Source organism: Polyodon spathula, chromosome 5 (genome assembly GCF_017654505.1).
Source record: "Polyodon spathula isolate WHYD16114869_AA chromosome 5, ASM1765450v1, whole genome shotgun sequence".
NCBI lineage: Eukaryota > Metazoa > Chordata > Actinopteri > Acipenseriformes > Polyodontidae > Polyodon > Polyodon spathula.
Window position 1 is genome coordinate 56,798,474 of NC_054538.1, and position 17,932 is coordinate 56,816,405.

General features: G+C 39.0%; 1 protein-coding gene across 3 annotated transcripts in view; it reads left to right on the forward strand.

The window, feature by feature from the left end:
* Positions 1-17,932, forward strand: part of LOC121316081 (AT-rich interactive domain-containing protein 4B-like) — a 146,359-nt gene that overhangs the window by 102,158 nt on the left and 26,269 nt on the right. For 2 of the 3 annotated variants that reach the window (XM_041250829.1, XM_041250830.1), the window contains exons 15-18: positions 2,002-2,230; positions 7,332-7,615; positions 15,620-15,799; positions 17,822-17,906. In XM_041250829.1, coding sequence (XP_041106763.1) covers positions 2,002-2,230; positions 7,332-7,615; positions 15,620-15,799; positions 17,822-17,906 — 778 coding nt within the window. The remainder of the gene's footprint in view (positions 1-2,001; positions 2,231-7,331; positions 7,616-15,619; positions 15,800-17,821; positions 17,907-17,932) is intronic. The other variant, XM_041250831.1, reaches the window with a different exon arrangement.

Consider the following 17,932-nt stretch of genomic DNA (forward strand, 5'->3'; position numbering starts at 1 on the left):
CTGACAACATTTCTCCCAAATTCCAAATAAAAATATTGTCAATTAGAGCATTTAATTGCAAAAAATGACAACTAGTCAAAATAACAAAAAAGATGCAGTGTTGTCAGACCTCGAATAATGCAAAGAAAATAAGTTCATATTCATTTTTAAACAACACAATACTAATGTTTTAACTTCAGAAATCAATATTTGGTGGAATAACCCTGATTTTCAAGCACAGCTTTCATGCATCTTGGCATGCTCTCCACCAGTCTTTCACATTGATGTTGGGTGACTTTATGCCACTCCTGGCACAAAAATTCAAGCAGCTCGGCTTTGTTTGATGGCTAGTGACCATCCATCTTCCTCTTGATCACATTCCAGAGGTTTTCAATGGGGTTCAGGTCTGGAGATTGGGCTGGCCATGACAGGGTCTTGATCTGGTGGTCCTCCATCCACACCTTGATTGACCTGGCTGTGTGGCATGGAGCATTGTCCTGCTGGAAAAACCAATCCTCAGAGTTGGGGAACATTGTCAGAGCAGAAGGAAGCAAGTTTTCTTCCAGAAAAGACAAAGACAAATCTGCCCGATTCCAGCCTTGCTGAAGCACCCCCAGATGAGTCCAGTTTTCAGCTTTGCCCAACACCTGGTCGTCTAATGGTTAACGGAGACCTGGAGAGGCCTACAAGCCACAGTGTCTCGCACCCACTGTGAAATGTGGTAGAGGATCAGTGATGATCTGGGGGTGCTTCAGCAAGGCTGGAATCGGGCAGCTTTTGCATGAATCAAGCCAAGTACAAGGTTGTCCTGGAAGAAAATTTGCTTCCTTCTGCTCTGACAATGCTCCATGCCAGACAGCCAGGTCAATCAAGGTGTAGACAGAGGACCACCAGATCAAGACCCTGTCATGGCCAGCCCAATCTCCAGACCTGAAACCCATTGAATACCTCTGGAATGCGATCAAAAGGAAGATGGATGGTCACTAGCCATCAAACAAAGCCGAGCTGCTTGAATTTTTGTGCCAGGAGTGGCATAAAGTCACCCAACATCAATGTGAAAGACTGGTGGAGAGCATGCCAAGACGCATGAAAGCTATGCTTGAAAATCAGGGTTATTCCACCAAATATTGATTTCTGAACTCTTCCTAAGTTAAAACATTAGTATTGTGTTGTTTAAAAATGAATATGAACTTATTTTCTTTGCATTATTCGAGGTCTGACAACACTGCATCTTTTTTGTTATTTTGACCAGTTGTCATTTGCTGCAAATAAATGCTCTAAATGACAATATTTTTATTTGGAATTTGGGAGAAATGTTGTCAGTAGTTTTATAGAATAAAACAAAAATGTTCATTTTACCCAAACACATACCTATAAATAGTAAAACCAGAGAAACTGACAATTTTGCAGTGGTCTCTTAATATTTTTCCACGGGCGCTATATATATATAAACAAAATAAATTGGACCTGACGCACCTGCGCAGGGTTCAGTTTAAAACCGCTTCAGTTGAATTTTTTTTTTTTTTTTAGCTCCAAAGTTGACAAGCATTATCCCTGTGTCAATACAACTGACTTTTGTGTTTGTGCCTACACAGTATGAGCCACATGATGCATTTCTTTAAAAACCTTTCAAAATCTTTGGTCAAATGTAAAACTAGCTTATAACTAAAGATAGGTTAATGGTTACTATGGAACACATATAGAAAACCATATGTGCTGTATCCAAAAATGACCTTATCTGCAACGTTTGACCTCTTCTGTTAAAATGTAAAACTAGCTTATAACTGCAGTGTGTAGATAGGATCATGGTTACTACTGCGTTTAAAGTTATAAAGCATTGTGAGAATGAACTAATGCAGTATTTTTAATTGAAACTGCTCTATAAAACTGATCTGTTGCTGACACTTGTGCTGCAGTGCTACAGCTTGCTAAAATTTCCAACTGCCTGGCAGTTCTATTTTATTATTATTATTATTATTATTATTATTATTATTATTATTATTATTATTATTATTGTTACAGATACCTGTATGGGTTTGAGGAGTACTGCAAATCCACAGGCATCATATTCCAGATGGCCCTGCCAGAGAAATCGGCCAGCTTCCCTGAGACAAGGAGGGGGGAAGAGGAGGAGAGCCTCTTTCACAAACCTGAACTGACAGCCGAGAAACCGGAGCAGGAGGAGGAGGAGGAGGAGCAGGCATCACCAGAGACGGAGTGCAAAAAAGAAACGGAAATCAAGCTCTTCAAGGTATTCTGTGTTGTACAGTTTTAGTTAAAACTATGAGAAATTAAGTCACATTGACAAATGTATTGTCTAATATTGATTTATATTACCTTGTTTTAGCTGGAATTACAAAGTAAAGGGGAAAATATACTTGTGTTTGGGTGTCTCTGCATATGTAACTGGGATTCCAAGTCCATTGTTTTAATTATACATAAGTGATGATTTATACAGTGTTTTGATTCCCAAAGCCAAGTGGCAACAACCATTGAATGCAGTTACTTTGCTTATGTGCACAAGTAAACATGTTTAAGCCTACTTGCCTGTCCTGTAGTTCTTATTGTTAATCCTATATTTCTAATTGGAATAAAGCAGTGTGCCTGACGCTGATTCAATGCGTGATTGCCCTTATTTGTAACACTGCCTTTGGTCTGTTATCTCATATATAGCTTTTTGTCTATAATCATCTAATAATGAGCAATAGTTTAAACATAGCCACCCCCTGGGTTGAATGTGGCAGCTAGGTGTCACAGTTTTATTTTTAGGTACATCAGTTAACCAGTTGTCACGACAATTGTTATGGCTTGTGATTGGTTTGGTGAATGTAGGCTAATGTCACTTGTGAATATCCTTCCTTATGTATCTCATAGTTTTACCTTTGAAACTTGTGTAGACATTCTGCACTGCAATTTATTGCCAACCTAATTAGGTATGATTTGTGGTGTGTGACTGGTTTAGTAATATCGGATCTTGGGAAAGGTTGAAACTTTAGGTAATAGTTGATTTATTGGAATTTTTTTTCAGTATGGATCACACCAAAAGGATAAAAGTGGTTAGGGTTACATATTTTGTGTCTTATTTACAGATGTTTAACCCTTTTAAGTGTATACACGATCATATGGAAGTGTTTGAAGTGTCTTTCTGGCCCCGTGATTGGGTAAACATGATAAAGGGATTTGCTGTTGGTTCGTTTTTATGAATGTTTAAATGCTAAGCAAGTGTTAGGCCTGTCCGTGTACATTTTGATGTATACGGACAGGCCTGGTTATTATTTTCTAAGCAAATAAATAAGCAAATAACGTTTTAACATTGCAAAGACTTAACTACAAAGTTTAAAAAAAAAAAAGCACATACACACCAAAGTATATATTGAAATGTTTATATTTAAATGTCCTCTTCAATCGGACAATGGTTGTAAAGGTTCATTTAACAAAAAAACAAACAAAAAAGCTGACAGCACTCATTTCGGAGGACGCGAGTGCTTGTCTTAGTCTCTCCCGAGTTAGTTCAGGGGTTGCAGCGATCAGCCAGGTTGAATAATAATTGGACAGCCCAAAAATTGGGAGAAAATGGAGAATGAATAAAAATAATTTTGAAAAAAAAAAAAAAGGCCTGAAAAAACCGCTTGTCATTAACCCTGTTACCATGTGGACTGGATACCGTACCACGCCTACTACAGCATGAACACAGAGTGTGTGCCACTGAAGTGCCAGATCGACCAAGAATAAAACACGCCCTAGTGTCAATCTTTTTGTTGCACCATTGAGAAAAACTGTTTGGAGGCAATTGGCAGACCCGTTCCTTACTGTGGCACCACCGCAGTCAGATACGCGACGGACTGCTGTGTATGATGATAAATTACTAAAATAAATACATTAAAAAAAAAATTGCGTCACGCTTATACGTCTACCATATTATTCATCATTTAACCACTTCTTTAGAGTTGAAACATTTCAGATTCCCATCCCTAATAAGCATGCTTCATTTTATTGATTTACTAGACCATACTTGGCTGTACAGATTGGAAACTGAAATTTTGTGTGACGTCACTTTGAGGGGCATTTACATTTTAAAGGGCAAAGAGTTTTCAGTAGCACGCAGAGAGAAAACATCAGACAAACGTGTTTAGAGTTGAGAAAGAAACTGAAAAACACTAAATCTGATGTATTTGACTTATTATATTAGAATATTCTGTCTTGTGTTCTCATATGTGTTTTTACAACATTTATAAATATCAAGAAACAAGTGGATATAAGCAGATAATGTTTCATGAACAAATTGTATATATAACTGTTACAGTTTGTTTTCATTATTACTGATAACAATGGAATGACAAACTATTTTATGTATAAATATTTACAATGAGAAAATAGTGTCCACCATTATTGCTTATAAAGAGCCTGAGAATAAATGTTTATTATGAGATTGCAATTTTACTGTGTGCTTACAATAGTTAGCTTTATGTAGTTGATTTAGCTCTGTTTATTGTTTTGTTCTTGCTGTTTTATAAAAGGCTGCTTTGATAATAGGATATTCTCTGTATAGGTTAAAATTGATATACACACAATAATATAAACATTTCCACTCTACAGAATTTGATTTTATGATGATTGGCAAGATGATTTTTTGAATCATTGTTGGCAGAACTGAAACCGGGTTGAGAGTTTGACTGGTTTTGTGGGAGGGTGCTGTTTGGATCCAGCCAATGACAGAATTGTGGACCAATCATGTCTTCCCTGTTGATTTGCTGTCCAGTAAATTGAGCCTTCATTACAGTGTCCTGTCACAGACATAATTTCGCTTGTCTCTAGACCAGTGTCAAAGTGTTTAAGTAGCTCTTTGTTATCACATTAGTTGTAGATTAGAAAGTTAAGGGAAAAAGCCGGTATTTATGTGCAGATTGATTTTAAAATGTAATTAGACTCCTTCATGATTTGTTGAGTAACAATGGCAAGTTTGATTTCAGTAAGACGTCTTGCGATATTGAGACGCATATAGATGGTGTTGATGGGTATCTGAGATTGAATCAGATCTCTAGTGAGCAACCAAGAGTTAAACTCATGCATGACTCTTGAGACAGACACTATTAATTTGAGTGCAAACTTACTTATGCAAATGCAGGGGTATTTTGTATGGACTTAATAAAATTCAACATAAAAATAAGCCAGGGCTTTTCTGTTCCAACTAATTGACTGCCTAGCTTGTTTGATAACCAAGGTTTTAAAGGTAATGACAATCTTGCTTCTGCACATGACAATGAGAGGTTAGATAGATGTTATGATCATTGCAAAAAAATAGTTTAATTACTAGTTTGAATCCCAAGCGTAGCAGTAACTTTTTGAATAAAACTGCAGAAATAATGCACTTTTAAAAGTTTAATTGCGATGATAGTCCAAGTAGACTAAGCTTGAATTGATTCTTAATCTGAATTCACTGTAAAAGAGCAAAAATGTATCTGAGATACTTGCCTCCATAATGAATAGAAACAGATTATAGTGTATATATAAAATGATTTAACCTTCAGAGGCTATAATCTATGTACAAAATGTAACGTATAATAACTACATGTCTAACAAAAGTCATTTAAGATTTAAACTTATTATAGATTACCATCACTAAATTTTTGTCTCCAGTGTAAAAGCATGGCATGATTTTAATTAAACACACATGGAAAAATAGTTGCATTTTGAGACTAAAATCCACTCGTTCATAACTCTACACTATCTGTAATTATGAGTGAAGAGTAACAATTGAAACAAGGGCAAGGCCGGGCTAATGTAGTATGTATTAATGCAACTAGATTAGTGAAGTCCATAATTAAAACTGGATAATTTAATATTGTCCTAAGCAATTGACTTATGTTTCACTAACAAATTAAACTGAAAATGATCTGATTCATGAAGGAATTAAAAATTACATTGAAAGTAAAGTAGAATTCAACCTAGAAATAATTCAGAAAATATTGAAGATAACATATTTAATAGATCACAGAAAAAAAATGAATGCAAAAACGTTTTTTTTGTTTAAAACATGTTGCTAAGACTCATAACTATAGTAACCAATTTGCATTTCACATAGATTTCTGCTAATTTTAATTTGAATATGTATATTGGGCACATATAGCACAATAATAGTATCACTATTATTACACATTTATTTTAGAAAAAAATAAGGTATATAAATGATGGACATTGACAATGTTTTTGGTTTATTTTTAATCACTTGGTCCTTGATCATGACACACTTGAGTGACTGTGACTGAAGCACATGCACTTAATCACCTAATTAGTGAGAGAGTTGATTGGACACTGGATATGCAGTGATTAAAAGCAATAAAAAAAATAACATATAAAAAAACAATATGCCACATCTGTCAAGAGATCAGCACCTTCGTGCAATCGGCATGTTGGAGGCTGGATTAGGGCAGCGTACTGTGGCTCGCCGTCTTGGGTGCTCACAGCCAGCAATTTCAAACCTGGCGAGACTGTATAACCAGACAGACTCTGTCAATGACATGCCACGAACTGGGAGACCTAGAGTCCCAACACCTGCCCAAGATCCACATATAATTTTGCAACATCTTCGTGATGTTTCTTTTGATGCTCAAATATGAGTGATACATTTTTTTTGATGCTCAAATATGAGTGATACATTTCTTTTGATGCTCAGTATGAAACAGTGTAGGATACGGCTGGCATCTTACAAACCTACACAATATTTACTTAAATCTCCTAAATGAACAAAATTTTATTTATAGAAAGTATTGAACTTTCAGAGCCAAGGTTGCTTGAGGCATATATAGATACAGTAGTAGAAACTGAATTATCCTAAAACAACAAAAATGTTGTTCATGAAAGTAATTTTAAACTTTCAAAGCCCCGATGGCTTATTGAGGCTAAAATTTAAAGGAGCAAAGTATTTCTTGTTTATATGTAATAAGTAACTTTTACCTGTGACAGAACACAGTAAATAGTGTGCTGATTTAGCTGTAGCTATAATTGTGAGATAGAGAACTTACTGAATAAAGTTTGGATTGCCTCTAACTATGTTAAAAAACTTTTAGTCTTCTTTGTTGTTGTGAAAAGTTTAGGGTATACAAACCTCTTAAACTAAACCTGTGTCTATTATTGTCTAAGATTAATCAGTTGGTTACAGAATATGGTTTGAGAATCTTTTGGAAAGTGTAAAGTTCTTCTAATAAGCCTACCTGTACTACTAATGGATATTATTTATTCCAAATGATTTTACTGAAGTCTCACCCCTTTTTTTCTCCTTTGTGTGTCTTTAGATTGAGAAACTACTATGTTGTACGAATCTCAGTAATCATTTTCAACTTTGTCATTCACAGGGGGAAAAGAAAACGGAGCCAGAGTCACTGGCTGTAAAAGATGACAACTACTTGGAGATTCCCACTTTAAAAAATGAGGAGGAAGAGGAGGAGGTGGAAGATAATGACGACGAGGAGGAGGAGGATGAGAGAGAGGTACCCGATGATAACGCTGTTAACCTTCTTAAAGAAAACATGAAACAAGACCAGTCAGAGGAGAAGGACCTGTCCGTGAAACAAGACCAGTCAGAGGAGAAGGACCTGTCCGTGAAACAAGACCAGTCAGAGGAGAAGGACCTGTCCGGGTAGGTTGGTAACGACACCAAGCCAGATATTGGGGGACCAGTCAGAGGAGAAGGACCTGTCCGGGTAGGTTGGTAACGACACCAAGCCAGATATTGGGGGGGAAAAGCTCTTGACTGCAGACACTGACACTTCGTTAAAATGGTTGTAGCTTAAATAATAATTCCATAAATCTTACCTGTTGTGCACTTAGATTCATTGTATAAGTCTCAGTTTTGAAACACATAAGTGTTTTTGCTTTTAAAACAGTATATTTGGTACTGGACATGTTTAAAGAAATATTTGTTAGCAAGCCATGCTTTCAAATACTGTTGCACTTCCTTGGTTATTTTATCTTGAGGGTGAATTGTCCTCCAGTCTTCAACTGCTTCTTTCCTGTCATTTTAACAAAACAGCTCCTTTCCCTATTGAATGCCATGCTTTTAGTTAGAGGTTTTGACCCATAAGACATAGAAACTAAGAACTTTCTTTAACCTCATGTTTTACCAGATATCCAGTTTTAAAATGGCAATAAATGTTTGCTATAACAGAACTGCACAATTGAGACCCATGTAGCTAATGAAGTGCAACGATTTGTGGAATTATTGTGTGAGCTACAGTCAAGTTACTGCAGAGAACATATATCAGTCATGATTTATAGAAAGATATGTTTAGGGATAGATTTTTTTTTTGTTATTTTCTGTGTGTGTTTGTGTGTGTGAGAGAATTTGGTTTTGGTTTTGTGGGTGAAGCTTTTCTTGTGTTCCATCATAGGAAACTGAAATTTAATTTTACAGAATATTAGTGAACAACAAACAGCTCAGATGGCTCTGCAACTCTACCTACTATTTTATGTGTACACTGTATATAGCAGAAAATGCATTGATACAGGATAATTTGTGTAGCCCTGTCAAGTTTTATCATTTATCATTTAATGTAATGTCTTATGGAGACATGTGCAGACTCCTTTGTTTGTTTGAATAGCCAGACAGTTAACAGCGGGAATTATTCAATTATCCATCGCTTATTAATGGATCTTCCATTGGCAGAATTGTTAAACATAATTCTTGGTTGATTTGAAATTATTATAGTTCCCTTTCAAGTATAAAATGTTATTCCATTGCCGAGTTAGGCTATGCCTGTGTACATATGTCAAAGCTGCTTGAATGAACCCCCCCTGCGTCAGGCCCAAAATCCCTGACCGTGGTTGTTTGTGAGAAGTTGAAAATTGTTTCTTTTTCTCTTCCTTTTCCTTTGGGGAAAAATATTCACGCTTCTAGTATATACCATACTTTTGCGTGTTTTCTGCACCTTCAGCCCTCGGTTCTGGTTACTTCGCACTGTGGCCTTGTGCAGAGTGTTTCCCCGCTCCTTCTCTGGATCCAGTTCTGCCCCTAACCCTAACTCCGTGCTCTTCCACTCCTTGCTGTAGCACTCCTCCTGAGCCTTTTTTTTCTATTTCTCTCCCTCCTAGCGCCAAAAAGTGTGAGAGTAATATTTATATTACTAACATTAGGAAAGAAGAGTTAATACATTTCTTTACCTCCTTTCTTTCATTCCAGGGAGATGGCTCCAGCGTAGAAGTGGCTTGTCTCCCTGTTGCTAGGCTACAGAGCCCGTGCGCTGTTGGCCCCAATTTCCAGCTGCCTGTCTTGATCGGCAGCTTCTTCGCACTTCGACGAGACACTCGCTAGTTTTATAGGCTATTTAGAAACAATACGTGGCTGTGTTGACTGGGGTCGACCAGCGAGGGAGGACGTCTCCTCAGTGTCTTATGCCACTTTAGTGAGCAGCTGGTCGGCACACTTTAGTGAAGGCTACTAGTAGAAGATTAGTTAGCTGGGAGATATCAGCCCCTGCATGAAATTGCTGGTGCATGCTGTGTATTCTTGCCAAGTGGTACACGCAAAACATTCACTTTTCTGTGCATCACTCCTCAGAGCCTCTTGATTGGCCCCTAGTCCACTTTGAGCACCAAGCAGTCTGTACCAGTGTTTTTACACTTGGTAGCTGCATATCTGCAACTGCGTATGGGTTTGATCTGGTTCATGAGGACATCTTGTCCCTTGCAGCCTCTGAGGACTTGGAAGCACAGTGCTTGCCCCGCCCCCCCACCTGAGGACACGAAGTCTCTTGCGATGGTCTCCTGCATTTCAAAAGAGCTCAGTGCTCTGGTTGAGAGGGCAACTGCAGGTGCCCTGGCCACCAGAAATGGAATCAAGACATTCCCTCAGTTACACCAGGGCACACGTTCAAGTTCACACAGACCTAGTCACTGGTCACCTGCAACGACTTGCCTCAAAAGATGTTTATTATTATGTTTATTTGGACTCCACAGGAGTGTGGAAACCTCTATGGGAGGGTTGTGAACCTCGTCTGGGAGAGATTTGGGTACGTGAAAGTAGACCTCTTCACGAGTCAATTCAGGAATTCACTCACTGCCCCCTCTGGTTCTTCCTGCTGGAGGGTGGACACCCACTTGGGACAGATGCCCTGGCCCACGAGTGGCCCAAGGCTCTGCTTTTTGCCTCACCACCACTGGAGTTGCTACTACTGTTCCTGGAGAAAATCAGACAAGAATGGGCTTGGTTGATCCTGGAAGCCCTGAATTGGCCAAGAAGAGCCAGTTTCTCGGCACTGGTCCTTGGAATTCACCTGAGTGTTGTGACCTGCTCAGTGCAAGGGGGACCCTGTGGCATCCCAACCCATACTGGAAAAAAAACCCAGCAGATTGAAGGTGAAATTCAATCCCTCTTCTGTCCGATAATGTGCGTTAACAAGCTGTACTGCAAAGTATGGTAGCCCAGTAAGTCAAAGAAATGTTTCTTATTGTATTTACCTGCTCAAAGGCCCAGAATGACACTTCAGTATGATCGTGCTTGTATGATCATGGTCCTTAAAGGATTAAGGTCTACCTGGTAGCTATTTCAACTTGCCATATTAAAATAGACTGTCTCCTCAGGAGCTCGCTTCCTTGCGGGATAGTTTTTGAAAGAAGCTCAGAGGTTGCATTCTCCTAGGAAGGACCTTGTCCTTCACTGGTGGTTGAATGTGGTGCTTAACACGCTTATGAAATCATCAAGTGAAATGCAAGCATTTTTAAAGCCTGCCTGTTTTTCACGGCCAGGATTAAGTTCACGCTCAGTACTAACCCTGCTTTCTTCCCTAAAAGCATCTCCTGATTTTTATGTCAACCAGTCAGTGGACTTTGGAGGCTTTTAATCCACCACCCTTACAATCTGACAGTGAGGGGAAGCTCCACATGCTCTGCACAGTTAGGGCATTAGCGTACTGTGTTGACCAGACTCTGGGTTGGCGTCAAACAGAGCAGCTCTTATCTGCTATGGGTGTCAGTTCTATGGGTAAGCCATGTCCAAACAGTGGAATACTGTCCGGATTGCCTGTGATTTAGCCAATCAGCCCCCACCAGAGAAGGTCACTGGTCATTCCACAACCTCTTGGGCATTATTCCAAGGTGCATCTGTCTCTGACATATGCATTGCTGCAGTATGGGCGACCACCACCATACTTTTACAAGGTTTTCGGACCATGTGCTAAGAACAGCCACTCCGTCTACACTTTGACATACATATACCTTAGTGTTGGTTTACTCTACACCTTATCTCTGAGTTTTTATAAACTAGTTGTCATAGATTCCGCAAACCCTGGGTTTTTATACCAGAGTGCAAAGGGTCAACACGCACACTGAGGTGCGGGTTCTCCCCATACTTTTAAGATTCTGTGGACTGTATGTCATGTGTCCATCTGCCAGTGCTGCAAGTCCTATACTTATGATAGCTTGGGTAGAGTATCCCAGTCAGTAATGGAATAACATTTTGTACATGAAAGGGAACTTTGGGTTATGAATCATAACCCTGGTTCCCTGAAATAGAAATGTTATCCTTTACCTTTCGAGATCGCTGCATTAACTCCAACACAGCGGGCTTGAATAAAAAATTGCCGCTGATCCCTCCCGCTCGCTGCACTTTATCCCCTCGGAGGTGGGGACGTTGTATCTGATGCAGAGGAGGCTCTTTCGAGCAGCTTTGACATACCTACCTGGGTAATTTGGGCTATCAATATCAACAGGTATATCAAAACTGGTCATGAGATAACATTTTTATTTCAGGGAGCCAGGGTTATGATATATAACGTTATGTACTCTTGCTGTAGTGCACTCGGGCTGAATGTAAATCAGACAGCTGAGACGGGTACTTCTGTGACATTTACTGTGGGTTTGATTTTGAGAATATTGAGATAGGTTCCTTGCTCTGGGCACCAACTGTTTTGTAGTGGAATAGACACTTTTTTTTTTTTTTTAAACTAAGTAGTCGACAGAAACAATTGGTTTTCGAGCTACAGAAAGCAGTGTTTATATAGTTAATTTGGAGTAAATTAAGGATATTTTGATTCACTTCATTATTGTAGGGACAGATAAGAACTTCGTAAGCGCAAATGTTGAGATTGTAAGTACCGTATTACTTCAGTCTGGCCCTGCGGCGTTTATTTTAAATTGATCAAAATGACTGCGGCCCTTAAACGAGGGCAGCGATTATAGGAGGGCAGCCTTTATTAATATTATTGTGCTTTACAAACGCTGCAATATTTTATTACAAGATTTAGAAGCTTTGCTGGGAAGTACCTGTACATGGTTTCCATGTCGCCAAATTGAGCTACTTTGAAAACCCAGCCTGCCGCGGTATTTTTTTTTTTTTTTTTTTTTTCCAGCCGCGGGCTTCTTTTTCTATGTTGAACTTTTATTTTTATAGTATTTTTTTTGTAATACATGGTCCACTTACTAAAATAATGCTAATAATAAAGACAAAAGGGACATACCGTATTCGGTACTTCCAAAATGTATTTACATTATTTCAAAGCATTTCACCTCCCCTATAGTACTTGCTGTGATTCAGCGTTGTCAGTGAAAGGTGTCACGTGACATTCAACTGAGCCTGTGCGAGGTATACTGTTATCACAACATTTTTATTGTGGTTTGCTGTAGTATTATCATGTGTAAAATTAAATAAAAGCAGTAAAATAAAAAAAAGCTATTTTTTTTTAGCTATAAAACTATTTTTGGATGGTTTTGATAAAGCTTACTCCAGCAACAAACATCTGACAAGGTCTGACAAGCGCCTGTCAGAATTGAATACGAAGCTTGATTATGGCGGCAAAAAAATCATACAGCTTAGTTTTTAAGCTGAAAGCTGTTGAGCAGGGGAATAGACCAGCTGGAAGAGAACTTGGAGCTTACGAGCGTTGGGGAATGGAGGAAGCAACTACCTCCGCTTCAAGAAGAGATCGCAACTTCACAGAAAGCAAAAAAAAAAAAAAAAGGCTATATGGTGGTGGGTGTTGCCCTGCTCATCCCGATATTGAAGAGGAGCTTATCAATTGGATATTGCAACAGAGACAGTTAAGGGTAACACGAAAAGCAATTGGTTTGAAGGTGAAATTATTGTGTAGAACACCCAGCTTCAAGGCAAGCTTTTTGGATTGAAAAATTCATGGTGCGAAACCAGTTTGACGATTCGTGCTAAAACTACAACTGGTCAAAGGCTTCCCAAATATCTCACAGAGTAGGTAGCACAGTTTGTTAAGGTTTGTCAGACTCAGAGAGAACGTTTACAGCTCACTCTCTGAGATATCAGGGGGATGGATGAGACAGCAATCTGGGCAGACATGCCGGGTGAGTCTACAGTCGAGTTTTGTGGGGGTTAATCAAGGACGATAGCCGCAAGCTTCCACCGTTTGTTGTTTTTAAAGGGAACGCGTGCCAGCAGAGCTGAGGGGTGCTCCGGGAGTGACAATTGTATTTTCTCCGAATGGATGGATGACTCCTGACGCAACAAAATCGTGGATTCAACAGGTTTGGGGAAGGTTTAGCTTTCAGACAAGACTTCTTGTATGGGATGCATATCGAGGTCATCTAACGGATGAGGTACGTGCAACTCTCCAGGAGGCAAAAACAAAAATAGCTTGCATTCCTGGCTGCTGTACAAAGTTGGTCCAGCCGGCTGATGTTTTTTGGAATGCTCCATTTAAATCCAAGTGTCGTGAATTTTATGAGGAGAGGCTGCAACTACCTGAGCGTGCTCGCGATTTAACAGCACACGGAAATCCCAGAGCTCACGGTGGAGTGGATAAAAAAAGCATGGGAAACGTGCAGCGACATCATTGTGAAATCATTTGAAACTTGTTGATTAACAACTGCTGACCCGGATCTAATACACTATACAAAGAGTGGTGGAATGGCAGAATGGCACGGGAGCTCATACTTCCCAATACCAGCACACCTGATGGCTACAGAAATGAAGATGATTAGGAAAATGAAGAGCAGGAGGAGGATGATACAGATGTGTTTTGAATAGATGACGACACGTATCATTTAATGGTAGCTTATAGTGGACCGGTCCGTGTTTGTTTTTTGGTTTTTAGTTCCAGTTTGTATTTATTTATTTATTTTCTGTAACGATTACCTGTATTTCAAAAAAGGAAGAAAAAAAAAAAAGAAACGTTTGACTGAGCTAGCTGGGTAGCAGTATTACGGTATCTTTTATTTCCATGAATTGAATTGTGTTTAAATAAAGTTTACTGTATTTAAGTTTATTCAGTTTGTTTTGTTTCTGTTTGTAATGTTATGCTGTACTGCAAGTGTTTATTTGCTGTGTCCTTTTTTGAGTAGGGTTAGAAGAAAAAAAAAAAACACCTTAACGTTTCTTTATTGATACCGTCGTTTATTCGAGGGCAGCCTCTATTATAAAGTTGATATATGACTGCGGCCTCAATACGAGAGCGTCTTTAATTCGAGGGTGGAGCCAAATTGAAGTAATACGGTATCTTGGGATGTTTGTATGTACGTAACTTGATCATAACTTGAATCACATTTGAACCATGGCAAAGCCACAAGTTTTACTGGCCATCCTAATGAATGGGGTATTTTATTTATTTATTTATTATCACCTGCAATCGAGAGTCATTCCCATTTTTGCACTAGAGAACCAGTTGTGGTGATTACTCTAGCACAAATGATTGAGATTACCAGAATCTGGAGGATATGGAGGTGACTGACAATATCTATGTATGTTCATCATAATTACATTTGTATATGTAGTCCCACGTACTATGATTGTATGTCAAGGTGGTGAGATGTACCTCTTTTTGCTTAAAGAATATGAGCAGTGACCCTGGGTTTACTTTGTATGACCAACAGTACCCTTTCAGATAAAGTGTATTAAATACCTTACAATTTATTACTTTAGACATATATCGGACCCCTAATACGCATATTGAAGTCAATAAAAGAAAGTGTATGAAAAGGTGTCAAGCTTGGAGGAAAGTAATTACAAGTCCCCTTCACTCCAGTGTGTTGGACTGGAAAGCAAGCTTTTATTAACATTGATTTTAATTAATTTATTTGTGGGAAATGGAATTCAGACGCTGAGTAGAAAGTAAGCAAAGCTTTGTATACATTTTAAAGGAGGTGTTTATTGATTTTTTTAGGGATGTTTAGAGTTATGAGGTGTTTCCGTTGCATAAAGGTATTCAGAGCGAACAACTTACACACGCACAATTTCAGGCGCTATTTGTTCTTACACCATGTTTGGGGGAGAAAGGTTGAAACAGATTTGTTACATGTGTCTGCCTACATTTTACTGTAGAAAAAAGTGTTCAGATTGTGGGGAAGTTTAGGGAGTAGGGAGGTGCAGGGGCTGTGCTTCGATTTTCAGTAATGTTCTGCAGTTAATGTAATTTTGCATTTGTTTTGGCTTCTGATTTGGTCTTGAACTAGAAATAACTACTCGCTCAATTGGTACATGGCGACAAATACCATGAATGTAGCTTCCAGTGCATTTTTCAAAGCACAACTGGGAGAAGTTGCTGGAGGGGATATTGGTGGAGGTTGATGAGCAGACCTGGCTACAAACTTTAAGGAAATCACACTCTTCACCAAGCAAATGCGTTAAAGGCAGGGAAAGACAATGTTAGGACACAGTAAAGGTAGATTTGAATTGTCTTTTTTCCAGGGATGAAAGCATTAAGGAGGGGGAAGGGGAGGAGTTTGAGTGTTATCCTCCAGGGATGAAGGTCCAGGTGAGGTATGGGCGGGGGAAGACCCAGAAGCTGTATGAAGCCAGTATTAAGGATTCGGATCTTGAGGGGGGAGAGGTGCTCTACCTGGTGCACTACTGTGGCTGGAACGTGAGGTAAGTCTGGACATAAGGACAAGGGAGGATCCGAACTCTCGAGCGCACAAGAGCTTGGCCAAAACCGATCAGTTCCCGAACAGCGGCACTTTTTTATTTGAGTTTTCTTCGGGACTTATCGGTACTAGACAAAAAGTTAAACTACTCGAGTCGGAAGCGCGTGAAAGAGATACTAAACGGGGCTCCTGAGTGGCGCATCCAGTGAAGGCGCTCCGCGTGGAGATCTCAGGTTCGAATCCAGACTGTCATTGCCGATCGTGACAGGTTTCCGAGGGAGCTGTGCACAATTGGCTGAGCATCGCACATGTAGGGAGGGCTTAAGTCGGCAGGGCAATCCACGATTTCCCTGTGCACCAGCGACCCCTGTGGCTGATAGGGCGCCAGCGGATCTGCAGTGGAGCCATTCAGATCTGTCTTTTCCTCCGGCACTATAGGTCTGATGGCTACGCTGTGGATCCGCAGTGCAAAAAATGACAGCTTGGCAGGAACACGTTTCAGAGGACGCGTGTTTCAGCCTCCGTTTCCTGAGTCGCCAGGGGGTTGCAGCGGAGAACGGGGATAAAAAATAATAATTGGACATTCCAAATTGGGAAGAAAACTGGGGTAAAAACCTTTGCCAATGAATAAATAAAAAATGTAAAAAAAAAAGAAGCTTTGACTCCAGAATGAATTGTTTGTCAGCAAGTGTGTCTGTGACAAGAATTAGGCTTCAACACTAAAATAGCATGTTTATTGTCTTTGTATAGTCCAGTTACCTTTTTATTTTTTAGCATTTCTTGATTGTGTTTTTTTAAGTTGTTCTGTGGAGGAAGTGTTGTCATGTATCAATCCCTGTCTGCTCTGCTTTTCTGTCCACCCGGATAACTTGGTTTGCCAGTTACCAAGGAGATAATAAAGAGGAAGACAGAGAATAGAGTTAAAATTATTTCTGATTTCACTTTCCTGCAAACACAGTGCCGTCACTTGATAAAACAGCCACAAAAGGGAATATATATTTTTTCATGTTTACTATGTATTATTATTGTTGTTGTTGTTGTTGTTGCTGTTGATGATAATAATAATAATATTAAAATACCCAATAGGAAGAAATATTGAAAAAATGGCAGAAAATATAATGCATGTGCCATCTTCACTCTCCTTGCTCTTTTAATTTGTTAAACTTTTTGTCTGCTATTGATACATCCCGAAAAACTACTGCCGCTGTTCGGGATCTATCAAGTTTGGCCCAACTCTTGTGTGATCGAAGTTCGGGTCTCCCTTTACTGGGACTGCAAAACAGTCCTTGTGTAGCTATATTTAAATGTGGCAAAAATATCGGAGAGAGAATTTATCTGATAATAAATGGATAGGATTTCTGCAATATGTCATATATACCGGTATATATGAATAGATCTGCTATACTACTAGATTTTCTATTAGTAAAATTCAGGAAGAAAAAAATCTCAGTAAGTGGTGTGAAGGTGATACTCTTGTGTTGGTGTTTGTAGTAATCGTACCAGTGATTGGTGTGTGTGCTTGTCGAGGTTGATTTGAAAGTCAGTTTGCCACCCTTCAGTGAAGTACATTTCTAGACGAAAGGCTGCAGTCTGGCAAGTTTCAAAAGTAATTTTTTTTTTTTTTTATTATTTTCATTGAGCTGCTTTGAGCTTATCAAGAGCATCATGTGACAATATGACAATTATTTTTCACTTCCTAACTGAATTCAACACAAGCTCAGTATTGCAAGAGTATGTCTTATAAAATAGTCAAATTCCTGCAATACTGCTGGTTACCCATAGCAACCATTATTAGAGGTTAGGGAAAGAGCAGGGAAGAATGTCGAACACTTGAAACATGTACTCGATCTATTAGCATAATTTACTTTAAACCCCTGATGTTTTGGTTTCTTTATCTAGTTCTAATATGCAGATCCAGTTCAATTAATTCAAGCTTCTATAAATCACTGGGTTTTGCTGTTCTACAAGAAGCCTGACTGTATTAGGATATGATAAGAAATTATAGAAGTATTTTCTTTTTAATTAGGTATGATGATTGGATAAAAGCAGACAAAATTGTGCGTCCAGCTGATAAGAATGTTCCAAAAATAAAGCATCGAAAGAAAATAAAGGTAAGCCTCTGCTTAGTTCCTTTTAA